This window comes from Petaurus breviceps, unplaced genomic scaffold (genome assembly GCF_028583685.1).
Source record: "Petaurus breviceps papuanus isolate PSGF00001 unplaced genomic scaffold, PetGlider_PUasm1.0 419, whole genome shotgun sequence".
NCBI classification, from domain to species: Eukaryota; Metazoa; Chordata; class Mammalia; order Diprotodontia; family Petauridae; genus Petaurus; species Petaurus breviceps.
Window position 1 is genome coordinate 4977808 of NW_027186324.1, and position 19854 is coordinate 4997661.

Below are 19854 nucleotides of genomic sequence, written 5' to 3' on the forward strand. Positions count from 1 at the left end.
CCAGCAATCCTTGGCCACAGTTTGCCACAAGTTTCTTCTGCCTGCTATCCTGCCCCTTCTATAATATTCCCTAATGGGAACTTTTAGCTCCATGTTTCCTGCCTGTGATCTCAGAGGCTGAAAACCAGTTGCCTATGCATGGATGAGATACCTTTTCTTTCTCTTCACTCCTCCACCTGTTACCTCCAGCCTTGGTGCTGCTCTAAAACATGGTCTATCGACGTATGAGTGTAGTGTTAACAGCTGCACTATTTATGAATTGTACTGGCTGTTGGCCTCAGTTTGAGGAGTTAGCCTGCTTCCTTAGTCTTGGAGGTGTGCTACCCTAGTGGAATAGTTAAGACTCTCAGCTGTCTCCCACACCCATTAGGAGTGATATGCTCTCATTGGACTCCCTTCTGCTGTGATTGTGACCCAACAGTCATCACATACAGGAACCAGTGACTGTTGAAATTGTGTCCTTTTTTGTTGTTCTTGCCTTTTTCCACTCTCAGTTTCCCACCTGGATATCTGCTAAATCTCAAATGTTCTTTTTTGAGAGGCTCCTTGATTTTAGACCTCATTGAGAGGTTCCTTAATTTTATAAATCATTGGTTAGTTTGACTTTTTTGAAAGCCTCTTTTTTTTTTTTTAAAGCAGTTGGGGTTAAGTAACTTGCCCAAGGTTACACAGCCAGTTTTTTTGTGTGGGTGTTAAGTATCTGAGGCAGGAACCATTCCTGGGTCCTCCCGACTTTGGCCGGGGTTCTTACTCACTGTGCCACCTAGCCGCCCCAGGGAGCTTACATTTTTTAAAAAGTTTGGAAAGATCTGAGGCAATAAAGGCATGAAAAAGTAGTAGCATTGTTCTCTGGGAAAGTAAGTAGCAAAGCATATCAGTGGTGAGAGTGGCTGAGAAGAGAAACTAGAAACCTGATGGGAGTGGAGGAAAGGTGCGGTACAACAATAGCCAAAGAAGAGCTACTAGCAAAAGGATAATGTGGCACACACAGAAACGCCTTGGAAGTGAGGCTGTGGATGAGTGAACCTCAGTCTGCCTTAGTGCAGGGTCCTCCGCCCCCAGGGGAGGCTAAGGTATAGAGGTCTTGATTTTGTAGACTTGAAAGTCTTTCATCCATCTTTTAATGTGTAAATATGACTTCTTTTTTAGCCTTAATGAGCTTGAAATGCTATAAAGACAGCAGTTGGCCAATCATTGGAAGTGTCCAGGTTCTACACAGGTGAGGACAAGAGCTCAGGAAGTGAGAGGATATCAAAAGGTCTTTCCTTTAGGAGGGAGCATTGACACCAGGGTTACACCAATAACACATGGACATATTTTGGTCAGTTTAAGGTTTAATATTTTTACCTCCTTTAATTCAGGCTGAAGCCCCCTGTGTACCTTCTTTATGTATACCTGATAAAATAAAAGTCTATAGGACCAGAGGATCTTAGATCTATAGCTAGAAGAGACCTTAGAGGACATTTGGCTTACCCTCTCCCCCTTATTTTATTGATGAAGAAACTGCTGTCCAATTAGGTAAGGTCCGAAGAAGTATGAGGTAGGTATTCAAATTAAGATCCCATGACTTTAGAGTCAAGGTCAGTGTACAAAATTCATTATTTTTTCCTTCTTTACCTTGCTATTTACAGAACAGATAAAGTAGGTGGTTAAGAGGATTTTTTTTGAAGGAAACCTTTACAAAAAGATTATTTACAGAGGCGGAGTCAAGATGGTGGAGTAGAAACGGGACCTCTGCTCGGCTCCAACTCTCACCACCTCCAATCCATATAAAAGGGGACTGTGAACAAACTTTGGAGCTACAGAAACCACAAAATGACACAGAGAAACTAACCTCCCTCTGAGGACAGCCCAGCAGGCCAGCAGGAATCAGCCAGCACAGCGCTCTGGGAGCGGAGCCCATCCCCACACCAAGGCTTCAGCCCTACGGCAGGCCTGACCAGCCATCGGCTGGAGGGACTGCAGATCAGCAGCAGCTGTGGCCGTTTCCAGATTTATCAACACATAGGTATGTTAAGGACAAAGTGAGAGGTCAGTGTAGTCTGGACTTTGAGATCCAGTAAGTGGGAATGTGTGGCTTTTGCCCCCCGGGCAAGAAGCTGCTGAGACGCCTGGCACAGCCAGCCAGCGCCATGTGGAAGCTTCAACTCCTGGCCTGAAGAGTGTAGGGGGACCAAGCACCAGTCTGAGGGGTAATCGCTCTTGCTTTAACCTTCTTGGATCTGGATTGTGGTTTAGGGTGGAGGTCCTGGGGTGTGTGTCCAGTTTGCCAGAGCATGTGAAGACCTCAGAGAGGGGACCAATCTAATACCTCCGGCAGCTGAGAAAACTCCAGTGTTTGGTATGAAACTCCCTTGTCTGGTAGCAGAGTCCTACTGGGGCAGAAAACCCAAAGGTCAAGTGACTGAGGGGTGACATGACCAGACAAAGGAAGTAAAACAAACAGAAGACTCCAACATTAGACTCCTGTTTTGGGGACAAAAAGGAGCAAAGTATGAAACAGGAGGAAGACAGTGAAGTCAGAACTCCTGCACCAAAAGCTTCAAAGGAAAATACGAGCTGGTTACAGGCCATAGAGGACCTTAAGAAGCAGAAGAGAAATGAGAACAATGCAAGAAAATTACGAAATGAGAGTCAACAGCCTGACTGAGGAAAATCAGACCTTAAAAAATAGACTAACTCAAATGGCAAAAGAGGCTCAAAAAGACAGAGGAGAAGAATGCCTTAAAAAGCCAAATTTGCCAGATGGAAAAAGAATCTCAAAAGCTCACTGAGGAGAATCATTCCTTCAGAATTAGATTGGAGCAAATGGAAGCAAATGACTTTATGAGAAATCAAGATGCTGTTGAACAGATCCAAACAAATGAAAGAATAGAAGGCAATGTGAAATATCTCATGGGAAAAACCACTGACCTGGAAAAGAGATCCAGGAGAGATAATTTAAAAATTATTGGACTACCTGAAAGCCATGATCAAAGAAAGAACCTAGAAATCATCCTCCAAGAAATTCTCAAGGAAATCTGCCCTGATGTCTTAGAACCAGAGGGCAAAATAGAGGTTGAAAGAATCCACCAATCACCTCCTAAAAAAGATCCCCAAAAGAAAATTCCTAGGAATATTATAGCCAGGTTCCCGAAGTTCCCAGATCAAGGAGAGAATATTGTAAGCAGCCAGGAAGAAACAATTTGAATATTGTGGAAACGCAATCAGGATAACTCAGGATCTGGCAGCTTCTACACTGAAGGATCGAAGGGCTTGGAATAAGATATTCTGGAGGTCAAAGGAGCTGGGATTAAAACCAAGAGTCACCTACCCAGCAAAACTGAGTATCATGTTTCAGGGGGAAAATATGGTCATTCAGTGGAATAGAGGACTTTCAAGCATTCTTGATGAAAAAACCAGAGTTGAATAGAAAATTTGACATTCAGATACAGGTAGCAAGAGAAGTGTGAGAAGCTAAAGAGGGAAAAGAAATCATAAGGAACTTATCAAAGTTGAACTGTTAACATTCCTACGTGGAAAAACAATAATTCTAACTGATGGAACTTTTCTCAGTATGAAAATAGTTGAAAGCAATAGAAATATATATGTCTATATCGGAGGGTATATGGGTATATGAATACATATGTGAATTGTGTATATATATGTTTACAGGTTTACATAGATAGAGAGGAAACAGGACCAATTTAATAGGAAGGGATGATACTTAAAAGGTGAAATTAAGAGGTGAGAGAGGAATATAATGAGAGGAGATGGGGAGAGACAGAATGGGGTAAACTATCACATAGAAGAGGCAAGGGAAATGGTTTCAATGGAGGGGAAGAATAGGAAGGCAAAAGGGAATGGGTCAACTTTATTATCATTGAATTTGTCTTGGGGAGGGAATGAAATACACACTAAATAGGGTATCTCACCCTACAGGAGAGTAGGGGGGAAGGGGATGAAAGGGGGGGATGATGGAAAGGAGGGCAGGCTGGGAGGGGAGGGAAATTGGAAGCACCCAGTTTTGAAAAGGGACAGGATCAAAGTAGAGAATAGAACAAGTGGGAGGTGGGATTGGAAGGAGGGAAATATAGTCAGTCTTTTACAAAATATATATTGTGTTAATGTTTTGCAATAGCTACACATGTACAACCTATACTGAACTGGTTATCTTCCCAGTAAGGGTGGGTGACAAGGGAGGAAGGGAATGAATCTGGAATTCAAAGTTTTAAAATCAAATGTTTAAATATATATATACATATATATATACTATTATTAATACTATTTTACATGTAATTGGGAAATAAGATAATACAGGCACTGGGGCATCCACCATGCCCTACTGAAAAAGTCGAAAGGGATATGGTAGAAGATAAGGGAGAGAGCAGATTGGAGGAGGGGATATCCTGTGGGACTGCTATTTTGGGGCGGTGGGTAGGGGAAAAACGGGGAGAAAATTTGTAACTCCAAATCTGGCGGAAATGAATGATTTAAATCAGGGTTTAATAAAGCATTTGAAAAATGAAAAAAAAAGATTATTTACAACATGCTGTCTTAAAATAGCAGTTTTTCCAGATGCATTTAAACTAATATACATTCAATTCTTAGTGCATATTAATTATAATTTATCTAATTACTATTTGTTTGATATAGTACCTGTTTTACTTATTTACTTGTTTATTAATATTTGAGCTTTCTTTTTATATCAATCTGAACAGTGTCATCTTCTCCACATGAAATGTATTATAGGGAGAGACTTAACAGGGGATAAGATAGAGCCTTTGACTGAATCCAAACTTCTGGTAACAAATCTCCTTAATAAAAGGATTTGTTCTGAAAAACTTGGACTCAGTCAAAAGGCCACACCCAAGGATCTAGAAGGCCACTTGTGACCTCAAGGGGTTCCCCTCCCCTGGAATAGTTTATCAGACCCAGACCCTTTCTTCTTCTAGGTCATCACCTGGTGATTTCATTTCAGATGAATTTGAAATACATCTGATAGAACATTTTAAAGCATCTGTTATGTGGCTGTCACTGTGCCTAGCTAAAATTAAGCAAACCTCCATCCAAGTGGAAATGTGAGATTATGCCTGAAATCTAATATAAATAATGCAGTTTTCATAGCTTTAAACTGCACTAAGATTTTTTTGGAATACCCTGAATTTGCATTATTCTCCTCCCACAGAGATGGGTGTTAGATGATAAAAGCTGACTAATTAAAATCTCTGTGTTTCAGGAGTTTCAAGCCATAAAAGGATTACATAATAAAAGGAAATATTTCCTTCAGTGTTGAGGATTAGCCATACCTTTGTGCAAACTATAACTCCATAGAATGCTATTTTTTCTATTGCTAAATTTAAAATTGGAAGTGTTAACTTTCACTTTAAGATTTTGGAAGTGAAGTAGTGAAAACATGCTCCTTAAAAATATGAAACATTAGGAAAGGCAATTTGTAAACACAACTGCATTTTCATTTCAATTTGGCAGCTAAGTATGGCAATGGAAGATTATGCTGTAATCCTAATCCCACCAATTTTAATAATGTTGTTTCTTCTTACTAGCTAATTCCCCTTTGTAATTAGTAATGCTTATTTGTGAAATGAGATTCTCGTCAGACTTTGGATGTACAAACCATTTTGCCTTTGAAGAAATGTGTAAAGGAACATCTAAATAAATAAGTCTGGTAAAGAATAGGATTGAATAACCAAAATCTCAGCTTCTTTCACTACACCATAATCAGAGCATTTGTTCAACAGATTTGTTCAATCATTTTGGGTATCCATATTTTCTTCGGAGCCCTCCTTCATTCACACACACACTAATGAACCTTTGAAAGGGGGAGAGTATGGTATAGTGGAATATACAGTGCTTTTGGAGTCAGGAAACTGAATCCTCATATGGGTAATGTTGGAGAAATTACTTAACCTTTCTAGAGCTTGTTTATTTTGTAAAATAAGGACTTTCAACTAGATGATCACTAAGGTGCCTTTAGTTTTTAATATCCTGCTAGGCTAAATAAGGAACCACAAGTGAGAAAAATACAAATAGAAGACAGTACAATGTTATGTATCATGGCCATAGAAGCACTTGTCTTCTTTTCTCACTTCACCTGGAGCAGATGTAAAGCAGAACTAGGAAAATAATTTATACTATAATATTATTATAAAAATTAACGATTTTGAAACTTTAATTAGCCATGATGCTAGAGAACTAATAAGTGCTGCCCACCTCTTGACAGAGAGGAGATGAACTAAATAGACATGGAGAATGAGAAGAAAAAAAAATACTTAATTGAAAAAAATAATTAAAATTTGAATTTCTCTTGTACAGCATTCTTCAGTTCTCTTTGCTTTTCCCTGACTTTATTTTATTAAATGCCATTGCCACGTTCTCACTTAATATATCAGATCTATTGTGGTAATTCTATCCACTGTCTTTATTGATAAGAATATCTGTAGAGTTGTTTCATTTAACCTTAAATTTTTTTTTTTGTCCTTTGGATTTCATCTCCACATTGCATTGGCATAATTTGATTTAGTTTGGACTCATAGTAAGATCTTTTTTTTTTTCATTTTTCAAATGCTTTATTAACTTCTGATTTACATCATTCATTTCTGCCAGATCTAGAGTTACAAATTTTCTCCCCGTTTTTCCCCTACCCACCACCCCAACATAGTAGCCCCACAGGATATCCCCTCCTCCAATCTGCTCTCTCCCATATTTTCTCCCATAACCCTTTTGACTTTTCCAGTGGGGCATGGTGGATCTCAATGCCCCAGTGCCTGTATATCTTATTTCCCAATTACATGTAAAATAGTATTAATAATAGTATATATATTTAAACATTAGATTTTAAAACTTTGAATTCCAGATTCATTCCCTTCCTCCCTTGTCACCCACCCTTACTGGAAAGATAAGCAGTTCAGTATAGATTGTGCATGTATGGCTAATGCAAAACAATAATATAGTAGATATATTGTAAAAGACTGACTATATTTCCCTCCCTCCTATCCCACCTCCCACTTGTTCTATTCTCTACTTTGATCCTGTCCCTTTTCAAAACTGGGTGCTTCCAACTTCCCTCCCCCCCAGCCTGCCCTCCCTTCCATCATCCCTCCTCTCATCCCCTTCCCCCCTACTGTCCTGTAGGGTGAGATACCCTATTTAGTGTGTATTTCATTCCATCCTCAAGCCAAATTCAATGGGAATAAGGTTGACCCATTCCCTTTTGCCTTCCTATTTTTCCCCTCCATTGTAACCATTTTCCCTTGCCTCTGATAGTTTACCCCATTCTGTCTCTCCCCATCTCCTGTCATTATATTCCTCTCTCACCTCTTAATTTCATCTTTTAAGTATCATACCTTCCTGTTAAATTGGTCCTGTACCCTCTATCTGTGTATACTGGTAAACATATATACACACATTCACGTATTCATATGCCCATATACCCTCATATATAGACATAAATATATTTCTATTCCCTTCAACTACTGAGAAAAGTTTCATCAGTTACAATTATTGTTTTTCCATGTAGGAATGTTAATAGTTCAACTTTGATAAGTTCCTTATGATTTCTTTTCCCTGTTTAGCTTCTCATGCTTCTGGTATCTGAATGTCAGATTTTCTATTCAACTCTGGTTTTTTCAACAAGAATGCTTGAATGTCTTCTATTCCACTGAATGACCATATTTTTCCCTGAAACATAATACTCAGTTTTGCTGGGTAGGTGATTCTTGGTTTTAATCCCAGCTCCTTTGACCTCTGGAATATATTCCAAGCCCTTTGATCCCTCAGTGTAGAAGCTGCCAGATCCTGGGTTATCCTGATTGTGTTTCCACAATATTCAAATTGTTTCTTCCTGGCTGCTTGCAATATTCTCTCCTTAATCTGGGAATTTTGGGAACCTGCCTATAATATTCCTAGGAGTTTTCTTTTTGGGATCTTTTTTAGGAGGTGATCGGTGGGTTCTTTCAACCTCTGTTTTGCTCTCTGGTTCTAAAACATCAGGGCAATTTTCTTTGAGAACTTCCCTGGAGGATTTCTATGTTCTTACTTTGATCATGGCTTTCAGGTAGTCCAATAATTTTTAAATTATCTCTCCTGGATCTCTTTTCCAGGTCAGTGGTTTTTCCCATGAGATATTTCACATTGCCTTCTATTCTTTCATTTGTTTGGATCTGTTTAACACCATCTTGATTTCTCATAAAGTCATTAGCTTCCATTTTCTACAATCTAATTCTAAAGCAATGATTCTCCTCAGTGAGCTTTTGAGATTCTTTTTCCATCTGGTAAATTTGGCTTTTTAAGGCATTCTTCTCCTCATTGCCTTTTTGAGCCTCTTTTGCCATTTGAGTCAGTCTGTTTTTTAAGGTTTGATTTTCCTCAGTCAGGCTGTTGACTCTCATTTCATAATTTTCTTGCATCATTCTCATTTCTCTTCCCACTTTTCCCTCCACTTCTCATATCTGCTTCTTAAGGTCCTCTATGGCCTGTAACCAGCTCATATTTTCCTTTGAAGCTTTTGGTGCAGGAGTTCTGACTTCACTGTCTTCCTCCTGTTCCATACTTTGCTCCTTTTTGTCCCCAAAATAGGAGTCTAATGTTGGAATCTTCTGTTTATTTGCTTCCTATGCCTGGTCATGTTGCCCCTCAATCACTTGACCCCTGGGCTTTTTGCCACAGTAGGACTCTGCCACCAGACAGGTGAGCTTTTGTCCCAAACGCTGGGGTTTTCTCAGCTGCCGGAGTATTAGATGGGTGCCCTCTCTGAGGTCTGCACACACTCTGGCAGGCTGGACACACACCCCAGGACCTCCACCCTAGACTGCAATCCATATCCAAGCAGGTTAAAGCAAGAGCAATTACCCCTCAGACTGGTCGCTTGGTCCCCTTGTACTTTGCAGGCCAGGAGCTGAAGCTGCCACGTGGTGCTGGCTGGCTGTGCCAGGCATCTCAGCGGCTTCTTGCCCGGGGGGCAAAAGCCACGCACACCCACTTACTGGGTCCCAAAGTCCAGACTGCACTGACCTCTCACTTTGTCCTTCACATACCTATGTGTTGATAAATCTGGAGTCCCTCTGGCCAGGGGCTGGTCAGGCCCCCCTAGGGCTGAAGCCTTGGTGTGGGGCTGGGCTCTGCTCCCAGAGTGTTGATTCCTGATCTTGCTGGCTGATTCCTGCTGGCCTGCCAGGCTGTCCTCAGTGGGAGGTTAGCTTCTCTGTGTCATTTTGTGGGTTCTGCAGTTCCCAAGTTTGTTTAGAGTCCCCTTTTTACCTGGATTGGGGAAGGTGGAAGCTGGGGTGAGGGGAGGTCCTGGTTCTACTCCGCCATCTTGGCTCCGCCCCCCAGGAAGCCCATGGTCAGATCTTTAAGAGTTCATTTTCCTCTCCTGCTTTTTGAGTTGATATTGCCGTGATACCGCAGCTCCTCCTCCCTATTTTGTAAATCACCACATACGATAAACCACTCTCTGTGGCTGCCGTGTCTGTTTGCTTGACAAGCACGTGTGTTTGCAGATTGAGGTGGTTTATGTGTTGTTCTGGTCTTGTTGTCATGCCTGGTGTACATGACTGCCACCATTTCTTTTTTTTTTTTTCACCATTTCTTAAAGAAATTTAATTGACACTTGCCTTCTCAGTGTTGGGAGGGAGAGATTTTGGAACTCAACATTTTTTAAAAGATTGTTAAAAGTAATAAAAAATTTTAAAACTTTGAAAAAAATTTAATAGCATCATTTTTTCTATTTCCCACTTTTTGGAGTCATTAGCTTATTTAAACATGTAGGCTTAGTGCTCTTATAATTTGTAAGTAATGTCATCTTCAAATTGTCTTCTTTTCTATCTTGGTATTGATTTTAACCTTTGCTCTAACCTTTTGTCTCTATAGTGATACTTTATTTTTAAATGCCCGATATGTTTACATTAGTAACCAGTCATTACATGTCAAGCAGTAGTCAGTTTTTACTTTTATATGTCACTGTACTTCTTATATTTTGCCCTTCAACTCTATTGTTGAAAAAAGTATTCATGATGTTAGAAACTTCTGGATGGTCTCCATATGTCTGTCCTTTTTCTTTTTTTTTCTTTTTCTTTTTGGAGGGGAGGAGGCAGGGCACTTGGGATTAAGTGACTTGCCCAAGGTTATACAGCCAGTAAGTGTTAAGTGTCTGAGGCCTGATTTGAACTCAGGTCCTCCTGACTCCAATTATTCACATAATTGCCCTACTTTTCCTTCCTTTACAAGCAATATTGGCATATGGGCTGTGACTTTTTCCTAGTGATTTTTGCGGTGTTCACAATGAATGTTATCAAATCAACATCACAGTGTCTCAAATAATGCTTATCTTTCCTGTTAAGTTCAAAATGAAGCCAATTTCCATATTTGCCTTTCGGAAGAGAAACCTGTAAGCCATTCTGTCATAGAAGTATAATGACTAGGTGTAATGTAATGCCAAGGAAAGGCAACTTCCCAAGGTTCAGAATACCAGCATAGCTGCTCTCCATTTTATTCAGTGACAAAGTAAGAACAGAGATCAAAACATGACATCATTCAAAATACAGCATTTACTAACCGTGATTAAATAATCTCCAAGTACTACCCCACCCAGGACCTTCCATTCATTCAATCAATTACAGAGTCTCTGTTCTAAATACTACTCCACCCCTAGGCTGTACCTTCATTTAGTCCATCACAAAGCCCCTCTTCTCAAATGGAGATTAGTTTCCAAACATAAGTAAAGTACATTCATTTGTTCAACCATAGAACACAAAAAGGTCAAAAGTTCCCCACCCCTGGATCACAATTGAATCTACCCCAGAGTTACATCAAGTTTAAGCACAGCACTTAATACCCAAATGGAGGTCTTTTCTTCCTCTTGACAAGAGGCAAGTTCTCAGCAATCTTTGTTCCTGGGGAGACAAAGCTTAGCAAGGCCACAAGATACATTGCCAGTCTCTTCATTAATTCATCCTCTGTCTGCAGAACAGACCTAGACCTGAAAACATTAGCAAAACCCTCTCCCAGGATTTCTGTAAACATACAAAAAAATCCTTCTTCAGGGCTTCTGAACCAACCGAAAGGTTCCCAGACCCCTGCAACAACAGCACTGTCCTTGACCAGTGGACAGTATTCACTCTCTGTCTGCAGGACAGTCTCAGGGCTTCTTAACCAACAGCCAGGTTCCAGGACTTCTTCAACAGGACTGTCCTTCACCAGTGGACAAGTCTGGCAAAACAACATCAAAACAGGCAGACAAAGTACCACCAAAACAGCCATGTCTCCTCAGTCCTTGGTAGCTCTGGGGGCAGGTCTCAAAAGTCCAGGGCAATTCAGAGTGGCCCTCAGCAATCCTTTCAGTCTCTCTCTGCCTCCACGAGGGTGCTGCTTCCAAAAAAGTTCTTCTGCCTCTCTCTTGTGTCTCTCCAAATCTATGTCACCAGCTCCTCCCAGTTCGGGCCTTTCTTTTCACATCAACAAGTCCATCCCACAGGTGGGATTAACAAGCTCTGGGTTTTAACACAATCAAACCAAAAACCAAGCCAATACATGGGGATTTTTATATTCCATTACTATCACACTAGGAAACCTCTTAAAACCCTATTCAATTTAAATTTATGATACTCTAATAAAAAGCTTTTACAGAGATTTTTTTTGTACTACTAAAGAATCTACCAAGTTATAACTCATTATGTTCTTAGAAAATGTAAAATTGGTTTATTATATATCCTACCCACAGTCTGACAGTATAGTGAACATACGTTACTAAGTAAGGCTTTCTTTTTTCTTTGCAGAACAATGTTGGTAATGCAGATGATGCACTTAAACTGAACAATTTAAGGTAAAATTTACAGCCTCATATTTTTCTTATTTTTTTATCTTATTTTTTAATTATTTTATTATCATATTTTCTTGATTGTTTCTAGAACCTAGCTCAGTTGCAAAAGTAAAAATTATTAGAAGGTAAAACTTAAAAAACATTTCTATAAATTTTACAAAGCTTTTTGTAAAACTTGAAGGGATTTATGTAAGTTGGAAATTCTTTGGGAAAAACTCAAGTTTGTGATCCTCGTATTATTTTACAGTTTTAGCTACAGAAGTTGATATATGACTTTGTAAGGTTAACATTAAATTATTAAGTTTGTTTTTCTTTTTCTTTTTTTTTTTTTTCTTAAGCAATTGGGATTAAGTAACTTGCTTAAGGTTACCCGGCCAGTTATTTCTGGGTGTGGTGCTGAGTGTCTGAGCCCGGATTCGATCCCAGGTTATCCTGACTCTGGGGCCGGTGATCTTACTCACTGAGCCACCTGGCTGCCCCGAGTTTGTTTTTCTTTAAAAAGACTTGACAGCACATCATAATTTAATTCTTTAAATATTTCTGTAGTGTCTATTGTAACTTAAGAATATGATACTATATTCTCAACAGATACCCAAGTCCATTTTTTTTTTTATATAAAGCCAGTTAAATAGTAACAATTTACATAATACTTTAAGGCTACAAAATAGTCACCCTCCAACATCGATAGTGCATGTGATCATCTCCATTTTATAAATGGAAAAACTGAGATTTGAGTGTTACCCAAAATATCCATGCTATTAAGTGTTGGGACAAGTGCTTATAAATTAGAAACTTGAACATTATATCCATTGCTTTTTATAAATTTTATCTTATGAATTTCATCAGTTTTAATGATTTAAAAAACTTAAGTGGTTTATGGATTTTAGTTCTTTTTTTAAAATGTCAGATTTGTGATTTCATGCCACATTCATGAGAGTTAAACCTCGTCCTTACACTAATCTCATCACCTTTATCAAATTTGGCACTGCAATTGTAATTAGCCTCTTAATTGGGATTCCCAAACTCCAGCTTCTCTGTTTTCCACTCCATCCTCCACACAGCTGCTAGAGTGATTTTCCTGAAGTACAACTCTGAGTCTGTTCAAGAGGCTATTGGGGCTTGTGCTTATTTCTGGGATAAAATATACACTTTTCTGTTTGGAATTCAGGCCTTAGCAGTCTGGCTCCAGCCTGTCTTCTTTTGGAGTTCTGTTTACGGCTTGTTCAGTTTCTTTTTCTGTTAATCTGGGCATTTTATGTTGGTGTAAAATTCATTTTACTTAGGTCATCGGTCTTATATATTAATTGAACAAAATTGCTTAAAAAAATTTTTTTTTATTCTGAATTCATCTTTTTCCTATTTTTTTGATACTGGTAATTTGACTTTATTCTTAAATCAGATTAGCTAATGGTTTATCTTCTCCCTTACTCCTTCCCCTGAAAAAAAAACCAACTTAGAAGTATTTGTTAATTTAGTGGATTTTTGTTTTGGGGTGTTTTTTTGTCTTTTTTTTTTTTTTTTTTTGCTTTCAGTTTCGTTAATTTCTTTGATTTTTCAGGATTTCTATTTTGGTGTTTAATTGGGGCATTTAGTCGGTATTCTAGGTTTTTAAAATTGCAGGTCCAGGGGCGGCTAGGTGGCACAGTGAGTAAAGCGCCGGCCCCAGAGTCAGGAGGACCCAAGTTCTGTTCCTGCCTCAGCCACGAAACACCCACACAAAAAAAAACTAGCCGTGTAATCTTGGACAAGTTACTTAACTCCAATTGCCCTCTAAAAGTAAGAAAAAATAAATAAAAAGAAATACATTTAGTCTAGGGATAAATAATATTCATTGGAAAGCCAGGAAGATTTTCATGACATTTATTTTACATTTATAATTTTTTTTTTTAGGGCAATTGGGGTTAGCCCAGGGTCACACAGCTAGTAAGTGTGAAGTGTCTGAGGCTGGATTTGAATTCACATCCTCCTGACTCCAGGGCTGGTGCTTTATTCACTGTGCCACCTAGATGCCCCTACATTTATTCTTTCTGAATGGGTAGCTCCCTTAATGGAGCGTTCCAACTTGAACCCTTTTATGCTGCTTCTGTTACAATTTCCTGCCTTATTCTGCATTGGCTAGGCGCAACCTCCTGAACTGCCCACATCATGCTCCCCTCAGTCGAACATGGGTATAAGCCTCTAAGCCCCTACCTGATCAGAAGCCTGGCTCTGCTGGATCACAGCTCTGATTAGAACCCGTAACTCTGACTCACATTCTGCTACCACTCAGAGATGGGAGCACTTTTGATTGTGTGAAAACAAAATTCCTCTTATAGTTTCCCACAACATTAATTCATTGTCTGTGGTACCTTTGAGCACAATGTAATTTCTGTCTTTTTTGTCTGTTTTTGCTATTCCTTTGTTTGATGCCGTGGATGCTACCTCTACCCTTTTTACTTCAGTTGAAGCAGACAAGATGGTGCTCCAGCCTCTCATTTTAATTCTCTGTGCATATTTCTGGTTCAGGTGTGTTTCTTGTGAACTGTATATTGTCGGATTCTGCCTTCTTATCTGTCTTAGATGAGTTTACCATATTCCCTTTCACTTGTAAAATTAATTGAATTTTCCTTCATCGTATTGTGCTTTTTTTTCCTCTTCCGAAGAACAGGGAGGTGAAGTAGACGTGAGTAGCACCAGGGTCCTAGCTTTGGTCTAGTCTGTTCTGCCGCCCCCCCTTCTCTTTTCCTCTCCCCAGAGCCCAATAATGGGTTCTTTATGCTTTTCCTTTTTTTTCCTCTGAAACCCCTCTTTGAAATTCACCCTTCTTAAGAGTTTGTTTTGCTTAGGACTAATCTCTCTCTTAATCCACACCCCCTTTGTTCTTCCCTTTCCCTTCTCTCTCCTTTTGTTTCCCTGAGTAAAATACCCAGCTGTGTGCTCTGTGTGTGTGTGTGTGTGTGTATGTGTGTATTTCTCCCTCCTTTGTTTGACCAGTTCAGATGACCTTGAGGTTTTAGAGTTGCCTGTTTGTATAGACTTTCACTCATAAGCCCTAATTATGTGAGATAATTTCCCCTGGTCTTCCTTCCTTACCCTCTTAAGCCCTGCCCCCCCTCCCTTTCTCTTCCCTTTCCATTCTTCTGTAAGCATCAGAAAATAAAACCATTCCCAGGCTTTTTGTCTAATTAGACTCTAAAACCTCTCATGATAAGTTTTGAGAGTATCAGGATAGATGTATGATTTCCTCATATATGTATAGTTTATCCTTGTTTAGTCCCCTATGATTGCTCATTCATGCTTATCTGGAATTTTTTTTCCCTTTTTGTATTTGTCTTTCATTTTACTGTGCAGCTCTAGTCTTTTCATTGGGAATGATTTGGAGTTCTGTATTTCACTAATGGTAAATTTGGTGCCCCCCCCCCCCCAATTATACTTAGTTTTCCTAGGTAATTCTTAGTTGTAAGCCTTTGGGAATACTGTATTCCAAGCTTTCTGTTAGGGTGATAGTTGCTAAACAAACATGTGATCCTGGGTGTGCAGCTTCTTGGTATTTGAATTCTTTGTTTCAGGCAGCTTGTAGTTTTTTTCTTTCTTTACCTGGAAGCTCTGGATTTTTGCTAAAATGTTCCCAAGAGCTTTCATTTTGAGATTTCTTTTCAGGAGGTAAACAGTGGATTCTTTGGTTTCTACTTTGTCCTAAGAATCTGGAAGTTTTCTTTTAAGGATTTTTGAAATATGATGTCTAGCTCTTTTTGGTCATGGCTTTCAAGTGGTTTAATGATTTAGATTTTTTTCTCCTTGATCTGTTTTCAAGGTCACTTATTTCAGATGACATGCCTTACATTTTCTTCTACTTTTCCCCCAATGTTTTCATTTTATTTCTTATTGTCTTATGGGGTTATTTACTATTTTTCGTTTGGTCCATTTGTTGCTCAGGTTAAGGTTTTCCACTAATTGCTCTAAGCTTGTTCTCTCCTTACATAAGGTTTCATTTCTCATTTTTTTCTGTACTACTGTCATTGATTTAAAAAACAAACAAAAAAAACCTCTTGCTTCCTCCTCTCTAGGAATTCTAGTTGAACTTGTGCCCAAGCCTCCCCATTTGTGTCTGAGCATCGATGACCATAACTTTTTTGGTGGGATTGTTTGTTCTTCCATCCCATTTCCTGACTAGGATTTGATGTTATGGCTTGGCGCTGTGCACTTTTGGAGGGAATGTCTGGGTTGGTCCTGCTGATTTTTTTTCTTGCGGTATTGAGTATTGTGTTGTTCCAGTATCTTAGGGGCAGCTCAGACTGGGAACCTGGAAGCCTTCTCTGCTCCCATAGTGGTCTGCTCTCTACCAAAGCTGGATCATCGCCCTCTCAGTTTGACCTTTGCGAGCTGTTGACCTGGATTTTGGTCTGAGTGTCACACCTGGGCTTACCTTGGCTTAAGTTCCAGGAGTCTGCTTCTGGATTCAGCCACTGGCAGCCAGCTGGAAAGCTCTGCAGGTTCAGAGTAAAAAAACAGCAGGCTTCCCTACTTACCCCATATTAATTTGAGAGCTGGAAGGGACCTTGGACAATATTTAATTGAAACTCTTCATTTTGCAAATAAGAAAAGAGACTCCTGAATTTACTTGCCCAGTATCAATCACTTGGGTCCTTTGGTTTTGAAATATGGGGACATACCTGTAATTGTCTTTATTCTAGTTATAACAGTTGAGGCTTTTCCATGAAAAGTTCTCTTCCAGTTTTTTTTTTTTTTGCTTTTTGGAGGGCAGTTGGGGTTAAGCAACTTGCCTAAGGTCACACAGCTAGTAAGCGTTGACTCCAAGGCTGGTGCTCTGTTCACTGTGCCACCTAGCTGCCCCTCTATTCCAGTTTTAGCATAATGGCAAGAATGTAGGGTTTGAGTTAGGAGAAGTACCTTTGAATTCTGGTTCTTGATAGTTGTGGGATCATGGACAAATGATTTACTTTTTCACCTATAATAGTTTCCTTATCTGTCAGTTGGAGTTGATACAGTACACTGTATCTAACATGGTTTTTGTGAGAAAAGGGTGTTATAAATCTAAAAAGTGTTGAACAGTGATGAATTCAGAATCCTTTAGTCTTTCTCATGGCAGAATCTTGCTGATCACACTGAAGGAGTTAGGGGAACAGGACAGAAACTTCTTTTTTTTCCATATCTTTAGAGAACACTGTGGTTGCATTGTGTGTAGCTTACTCAGAAAAAAAAACCAAACACTTCGGTGTAGGTATTATGTTGAATAGAGAATTGTCTATTGGAGGACTAGCTAGTAAGTTAGAGTTGTGAACCCATTTTAATAAAATTATGGATTCATTAAGTATTCAAATATGAAGCATATCTATACATATAAAGAGAACAGACCTATACCATTTCAGTTGTCTGATTGCCTTTGGAGAACAAATCATAAAAGTAGATAGTCCTACCCTGCCTACAGTCTTCCCAGTGAAATAACAAACCATCAGCTAACATCTGTGTTTTCACTTTACTTTTCTTATTAAATCATTTTTAGTTGTGTCTGACTCTTTGTGACCTTTTGGGGTTTTCTTGGCAAAAATACTGGAGTGGTTTGTCATTTCCTTCTGTCTCGTTTTGCAGATGAGGAAACTGAGGCACACAGGGTTCAGTAACTTGTCCAGGGTTACACAGTTAGTATCTGAGGCTAAATTTGAGCTCAGGTCTTTTGACTCCAGATCTAAGCACTCTATGCCATCTAGCTGCATCAGTTTACTTATTTTAAGCCATTCTGCTTCATTCTTGCAGAGCCAATTAACACATTGGTTGGAAAGGTCAGTTCTCAGCAAATGATTGTATAACATGGATTGTCTAACGTCTTACTAATGATTCCTAAAGAGTACCATACAGAGTACCTTTATTCAAAGTCAAGTTAATTTCCTCTGTGGCTAGCTTTTTCTTTTCTTTGGTATCAGGTGAAATTAGCCAAATCATGTTTGTTTGTTTTTCGAATTCTAGCCTACTGCTGTTTGATTCAGTTCTGAAGTTGGGACAGTAGGAAAATTTCACATTTCTATTAGAGGGGAGATGGGTACATTGTCAATCTTTGTATATTAACCAAGAAAATCTTTTAAATTTATTGGAAGATCTTACATGCAAAAAAAAGATTCTTTGTCTTTAGTATAATTATATAAAATGATTTTGTTAATTTTGTAACCAAGTTTTACTTAATGGGACTTTGAATGGAGAAGCAGGCAGGTGGGCAGAGTAGTGTGATGTAGGGAAAGGAGCACTGAATCAGGAGTCCTGGCTTTGAGGCCCTGTTCCTAGTATTTGCAGGTGAATTCTGTATTAGAATGCTACCCAGAGTAATTTTAATTAGTTCAGGTGTATGTTAGATGAAGTAAAGACAGCCAGATGCTACCTTTGTAACCATGGGCAAGTTACTTCACCTTTCTAGCTTCCACTTTCATCTGTAAAGTGGATATAACAGCCCTTGTCCTACCAGGATGATGTGAGAAAAGTGCTGTACACCAGTGAATTCTTAATAGGATCCTTGGAGGTAGTTTACAATCTTCCCTTCATACAGTTTATTTAAAGAATCACAGAATTTGAGAGTTAGAAGTGGGACATCAATGGCCATCTCATCCAATCCATACCCCAAAGGAATTCCTTTTATAACATATGATAGGTGGTTGTTTCAGCCCCTGTTTAAACAGCTTCAAGGATGGAGAGAACAGAGTTCCCACTTCTTGGGCATTCATAGCTGACAATGTGTAATTATACATTAAATAATGTGTAAAGATACATTTGCGTAAATAAATGTAAAAAAAATGTGTGAATATATTTTGTGGAAATATTTGCCTAAAAAAAATAAAAATTTTGAACAGGAACTAATAAATTTATTAATGATTATTCTTTTTGTTTTATAGGATTTTGCAGTAAAAAGATCTTTTGATTCAACAATGGCAGGAAAATCATCACTTTTTAAAGTAATTCTCCTTGGAGATGGTGGCGTTGGGAAGAGCTCTCTTATGAATAGATATGTCACTAACAAATTTGAGAGCCAGTTATTCCACACAATAGGTGTGGAATTTTTAAATAAAGACTTGGAAGTGGATGGACACTTTGTAACCATGCAGATTTGGGACACGGCAGGGCAAGAACGCTTTAGAAGCCTGCGAACACCGTTTTACAGAGGTTCTGACTGTTGCCTTCTTACTTTTAGTGTCGATGACTCTCAAAGTTTCCAGAACTTGGGCAACTGGAAGAAAGAATTCGTTTATTATGCAGATGTCAAAGAGCCTGAAAGCTTTCCTTTTGTGATTTTGGGTAACAAGATTGACATAAGTGAAAGACAGGTTTCTACAGAAGAAGCCCAAGCCTGGTGCAGGGACAACGGCAACTATCCTTACTTTGAAACAAGTGCAAAAGATGCCACAAACGTTGCAGCAGCTTTTGAGGAAGCTGTTAGAAGAATTCTTGCTACTGAGGATAGGTCAGATCACTTTATTCAGACAGATACAGTCAATCTTCACCGAAAGCCTAAGCCAAGTTCATCTTGTTGTTGACATTAAAAAGCTTTGCCAATATAGCTCTAAGCAACTCATTTGCAAAATGGGGCGCAGTGGAAATGGGAGGAAGAGGATCAGAGAATAAAGGTCCAGCAAGTCCAGTTCTAATAATAAAATTTAAACTAATCTATACTGCTGCTTCATTAGAAGGTGGAAGGGAAATAGCTATTCATTGAGTAACCTATTTACTAAAGGCACATAACGTTTATAAAGGTGTCTCTAATAATAAATGGTTACTTAAATTTTAATGTGTAACTTACAGAGCTAATAATAAATCAAATAAATAATTAAAATGAAACTTGAATTTCTAGAAGCACTACTTGGGTTGTTTTTCCTCCTAGAATTCAAATGGAGAACACGTTTTTTGTATGTATATATTTTTACAAAATTAGCATTTCATTCTTAGTTCACTGAAAGCACATTTTAAAAAACGCTCAATATTAAAGATTTAAATCACATAATTACCTTGGACTTGTGACACTTCATTTTACATGAAATTATTTAACTTTATAACTGATC

General features: G+C 38.8%; 2 protein-coding genes across 4 annotated transcripts in view; both read left to right on the forward strand.

Annotated features, from left to right (window-relative positions):
* RAB9A (RAB9A, member RAS oncogene family) overlaps window positions 1-19796 on the forward strand; it is a 271297-nt gene extending 251501 nt beyond the window's left edge. For 2 of the 3 annotated variants that reach the window (XM_069100620.1, XM_069100619.1), the window contains one exon: window positions 18694-19796. In XM_069100620.1, the coding sequence (XP_068956721.1) occupies window positions 18727-19332 (606 nt within the window). In that variant the 5' untranslated portion in view covers window positions 18694-18726 and the 3' untranslated portion in view covers window positions 19333-19796. Of the gene's footprint in view, window positions 1-11771; window positions 11819-18693 lie in introns of all 3 variants that reach the window. The other variant, XM_069100618.1, reaches the window with a different exon arrangement.
* OFD1 (OFD1 centriole and centriolar satellite protein) overlaps window positions 1-19854 on the forward strand; it is a 344344-nt gene that overhangs the window by 251501 nt on the left and 72989 nt on the right. The gene's annotated exons all lie outside the window — the stretch shown is intronic.